Source organism: Octopus sinensis, unplaced genomic scaffold (assembly GCF_006345805.1).
Source record: "Octopus sinensis unplaced genomic scaffold, ASM634580v1 Contig03087, whole genome shotgun sequence".
NCBI lineage: Eukaryota > Metazoa > Mollusca > Cephalopoda > Octopoda > Octopodidae > Octopus > Octopus sinensis.
Window position 1 is genome coordinate 1,824 of NW_021826252.1, and position 5,677 is coordinate 7,500.

General features: G+C 39.1%; 1 protein-coding gene across 1 annotated transcript in view; it reads right to left on the reverse strand.

The window, feature by feature from the left end:
* Positions 1–707: 707 nt before the first annotated feature.
* The window catches only part of LOC115227429 (dnaJ homolog subfamily C member 28), a gene marked incomplete at its 5' end in the record, with an annotated part of 6,963 nt that continues 1,993 nt past the window's right edge, over positions 708–5,677 (reverse strand). The window contains one exon of the mRNA XM_029798263.2: positions 708–1,096. Within this exon, the coding sequence (XP_029654123.2) occupies positions 760–1,096 (337 nt within the window). The remainder of the gene's footprint in view (positions 1,097–5,677) is intronic.

A 5,677-nucleotide genomic window follows, 5' to 3' on the forward strand; every position in this document is an offset into this window, starting at 1 on the left:
CCAACATATACCCGACAACATTTCAGATGTTGCCACATTAATGCCAATACACTCGACTGAAACGCCAAAATGCTGACAGAACGAGAACGGTGAAGAAATTTCAATAAAAATAGTAATGCAATACGAGAGTATTGCTTTCCAGTAAAGAATAGCCCGTGAGGGAAAATTATACATAGAAGTAAATATATGGCACAACGAAGTACTGATATTTACTGGAAAATGTACTCGGGTATACGTTGGCTGATGAAGATAAATCAAGTATATGTGTGCAGACACATCTTGAAAAATCTGAAACCGGTCCCACATTATCCCTATCTAGGTATTCATCTTCAGATGTTCTCCCTGGAGGTAAGACAATTTTTTCAAGTTTGTTGCACACACGCATTTTGCTAGTACATACGCGGTTGTTTTTGTAGCTATGCATTAGCGTTGTTGTATTTATTACATTCACTATTTCCAGTAAATATCGGTACTTCGTTGTGCCATATATTTACTTCTTTGTATAATTTTCCCACCGACGGTTGTGTGTTTACATTCCTGTAACTTAGCGGTTCGGCGAAAGCGACCAATCGAATAAGTACTAGGCTTACAAAGAATAAGACCTGGGGTCGATTTGCTCGGCTAGAGGTGGTGCTCCAGCATGGCCACAGTCAAATGACTGAAACAAGTAAAAGAGTAAAAGAGTACACAAAACAAAACAATAAACAAACAAGCAAAAAATAACGAGTTTATTTAATTGGTTCCCTAGTTGATATGTAATTACTTAAATACTGCCTTAATGTCCTTCCATACTTGTGACCAGTTAATAGGATCACTATGTAGAGCATCTTTCTCGTCGAGCACCTTTGCCGAAATTTGGTCTAATTCTGGTTTTATGTAATGGTGGGGTTTGGCCCGTATGGTGCTCAGCTCTTTCCCACAATCGTAATGGACCATTTGTTTGCGGAGGATTGGCACTATCATGTTGTATCTATCTATCTTGAGGTTTATGTCCCTGATGCCAGTTTGGAACTTCTCAACTGCATGGGTGCTGAGGTTGTTCAGCCCTTGCGCATAATGCATGGCGATGTTGTGACGTAAAAGAGCAACGTGTTCCCTGAAGAAGAAAAAAATAATAATGAATATGAATAAAGAAATAATAAAACTACATAAACATAAGAATGCAAGAAAAGCCATCATCATCATCATCATCATCATGTTCTTCCTCACCACCAGCACTGCTGCTGCTCACCACCCACCACCAGCCATGGCCACCGCTGCCACCGCCTGTCATCGCCACCATTATTTTAATGTCCTCTTTTCCATACTTGCAAGGGTCAAGCAGATTTTATTGAGGTTGATTTTCTATGGCTGAATGCCTTCCCTGTCACCAACCTTCTCTTTCTGAACAAGGTAAAATTCGATCACTATAAACAAACCATCTTGGGCAAGTGTCTTCTGCTATAGCCCCGGGCCGACCAATGCCTTGTGAATGGATTTGGTAGACGGAAACTGAAAGAAGCCTGTTGTATATATGTATATATATATATATATATATATGTATGTGTGTGTTTGTGTGTCTGTGTTTGTCCCCTTAGCATTGCATGACAACCGATGCTGGTGTATTTATGTCTCCGTTACTTAGCAGTTCGGCAAAAAGAGACCGATAGAATAAGTACTGGGCTTACAAAGAATAAGTCCCAGGGTCGATTTGCACAACTAAAGGCAGTGCTCCAGCATGGTCGCAGTCAAATGACTGAAACAAGTCAAAGAGTAAAAGAGTAAAGAGAGTAATACATGACATCCCGTTACTTATTTGATTTTTATTCACCTTACTTTGAGCTGTGTGGACAATACCGGACTGACTTGGTACCTCAACTGAAGTACCTAATTCAACTGAATTTTAATTATTTATATATATATATATATATATATATATATTCACTTTGTCCCTGTCTCTTTTTATCGCTCTCTCTCTCTTCTCCCCCTCCTTAATTCCTCTCCCCCTTTTCTCCTCCCTCTTCTCTTCACACGTGACTGACTGACCGACTACTGGCCTATTGGATCTTGTAGCGGTCATGGTAACATAATTTTTTTCTCTGCTCCAAGGCACATTCCTAACACGCCAGGTGAGTTTAATACATCTCAGTCGAAAGACACCTGTTGTGATGTCCTGTTATTGTTATTATTATTATTATTATTTATTATTATTATTATTATTGTTGTTGTTGTTTTTATGCATTATTTTTGTATTCATATTCATGTAACATCGTCCGTTTTCCGTCTTTGTTTTGTATACAATCAAAGCTTTTTTCCAAGGAATCTAATGTGCTTAGCTTAGTTTTTCCTTGGGGCCGGCCAGATTGGAGCAATCTCAAGATTAATCAACCGAAGACAACACATAGGAGGAATTACAACCGTGTTTCGTGGTCTGCTACCACAACAGCTCCTTTATAGGATCCAGTTAGTTCAAGACATCATCAGGAGGAACCCCGTCCGGTTTCGGCCCCTACTCCTCTACTGTTTGACATGGCGGGGCCCTGCCTTTTGGAGGTGTCTTCAGCTCTGGTGTTGGGTGCATGTCTTCTTTCTGTTCCCTGGCCTCTTCGATGTATCGTCAGCGAGTGTCAGCCGGTGACTGACTGTCTTGTCAAATTTCTCCTTTAAATACCGCTGTTAGCTCAGCAGGCAGCCTTCTTCTGTTTCCTGGCCTCTTCGATGTATCATCAGTGAGTGTCAGCCGGTGACTGACTGTCTTGTCAAATTTCTCCCTTTAAATACCTGCTGTTAGGCTCCAGCAGGCAGCCTTTCTTCTGTTCCCTGGCCTCTTCGATGTATCGTCAGCGAGTGTCAGCCGGTGACTGACTGTCTTGTCAAATTTCTCCCATTAAATACCTGCCACTTTTTGCTGAACAACCAGCACAAATTTGCTTATAGTGATCAGCTGTTTGCACCAGACATTAGCGGTGATGGTGGTAGTAGTGGTAACAGTGGTGGTCTTCGTAGCAGCAGCAGCAGCAAAAGTAGTAGCAGCAGCATTAGTTTGTACAAAGAAGGAGTAAGAAGAATATCTCCCACCTCCACCCTAAATAAACTAAAATCTCTATTTTGTTAATATGTATAAATTAGCCACTATCTTATGGGCGTAACATGATGACAGCTTCGTCCAGGTTTACACCATCACTACAACTCTTACATCATATATATATATGTATGTATATATGTATGTATATATATATATATATATATATATCATATATAAATATATATGAATACACATCATATATACATACATATGCATATATACACAACTATATATGTATATACATATACATTCTTATTTGTATGTGTGTATGTTTATATATATACTACACACACACACATGCATTATATATATATATATATGCATACATGTAAACATACATACATGTGTATGTGTTTGAATGTATATATATTCATATATATATATATATATATAGAGAGAGAGAGAGAGAGAAAGAGAGAGAGAGAGAGGACAACATAGAGAGGTATATATATATCATATATATATATATATATATATATATATGTTGTCCCTAAGTCATAATATTCCTATGAAACAAAAATAAGAATTTGTACTTCATTTGCCGAGGTAAACAATATGATTAAATCCACCACCCACCCCCGTATATCTTTTTGCCCTACCCACCTGCCCAACCCTGCCACCTTCCTCTCTAATATTCTTGCTTACTTTTATTTGATGCTGCTGTTGTTGTTGTTGTTATCTCTCAACACCTACATTTTCTTCTTTTTCCTTTTGCTACAAAGATAGCAAGTGTTGGGTGAAGATATTTCTCTGTCATTTTTTTAAGGGGAATCAAAAAATAACAACTAAAATATAAAAACAGATAAGCACAAAAGGTAGTAGTAGTAGTAGTAGAAGTAGTAGTTGTAGTAGTAGTAGTAGTAGTAGTAGTAGTAGTAGTAGTAGTAGTGGTGGTGGTAGCAGCAGCAGCAGCAGTAGTGGCTTCAAATTTTGGTAAAAGGCCAGCAATTTCGAGGGAGGGCCTAAGCCAATTACATCAACCCCAGTTCGTAACTGGTACTTATTTTAACAACCCCTAAAAGATGAAAGGTGTTGTTGACCTCAGTGGAATTCGTACCCAGAATGCAATGACTGACAAAATGCTGCCTTAGTAGTCGTGATAATATTGTGTTGGATGAAAAGTTTTGCAATATTTTGGTAACTTTTAGGTAGCAAGCTGGGCGAAATGCTTAGTGGTATTTCGTCTGTCTTTACGTTCTGAGTTCAAATCCCACTGAGCATTGGTTAATGGAAAGCAAGCCCTTTTGCAGGAAGATAACACAAGACATCATACCACTTGAATGACCTGGAATAAACTTCAGGAACTTCAGGTAATCAAACTGATGTTACACCCAGCTTATAGTCCAGCATATAAAAAGCTATTACCTCTGTTGGCATTGTATGAGTGAAAGGCATTGTATGATGCTTGTGTACGAATGGCTATGGTCCATGGTAGTGAGAGATAGGCCCTGAATAAAGATGACATGCATAGACTGGAGGTGAATGAAGCTAGTGTGCTCCAATGGGTGGGAAACATCAGTGTGCATGGATGACAAAGTATTGGGTTGTCCGGAAAGTCTGTACCAATTTTTAAAGGAAAGAAAATGGTCAATAAATACTTGCCATTACATTTTTAATCAACCAAATATGAACCATTTTGTTGCACAATACGTCTCCATCTTTCCTTTAACTTGAAAATACCCTCTTCCCAGAATTCAGGTGGTTTCATGGCAAAGAATTCAACAAGGTATGTTTTTACGTCATCCAAGGAATATATATATATATATATATATTATATATATACATATATACGACGGGCTTCTTTCAGTTTCCATCTACCAAATCCAAAATCCACTCAGAAGGCTTTGGTTGGTTTGAGGCTATACATACATATATACATATATACATACATACATACATACATATATATATGTATATATGTATATATATACATATATATATATACTAGCTGAAGGTGACCCGCTTTACGCGCGGGTAAGAGTGTGGTTGTTACTTTCTGTTGCTTCCTTTCAGCACGTAAAAAGCACCATCCGAACGTGGCGGATTGCAGCGCCGCCTTGACTGGCTTCTGTGCTGGTGGCACGTAAAAAGCACCAACCAATCGTGGCCGCTGCCAGCCCCCCTGGTACCTGTGCAGGCGGCACGAAAAAAAAGCCCACTACGCTCACAGAGTGGTGGCGTTAGGAAGGGCATCCACCTGTCGAAACACTGCCAGATCAGACTGGAGCTGGTGCAGCCTCCTGGCTTCCCAGACCCCTGTCAAACTGTCCAACCCGTGCTAGCACGGAAAACGGACGTTAAACGATGATGATGATGATGATGATGATGATTCTCCCTCTTTGTTTCTTTCTCCTTTCTCTCTCACTTTCCCACTCTCTTACTCTTCCTTTCTCTCGGACTCTCCCTCGCTTTCTCTTACTCTCTATCTTTATGTATCTCTCTCCCATTTATAAACAACAAAAGATCTTGAGTAAGTTGAGAAATAAAATATTTAGAAAGATCAATCATAAATATCAGGCAGTTACAAAGGAAAGGTCTGCTTCAAGACAGACAGCAAAACACTAACATTTAAAAGGGACAGACGAACTTGCGAGCTGAATAAAAATAATAAAA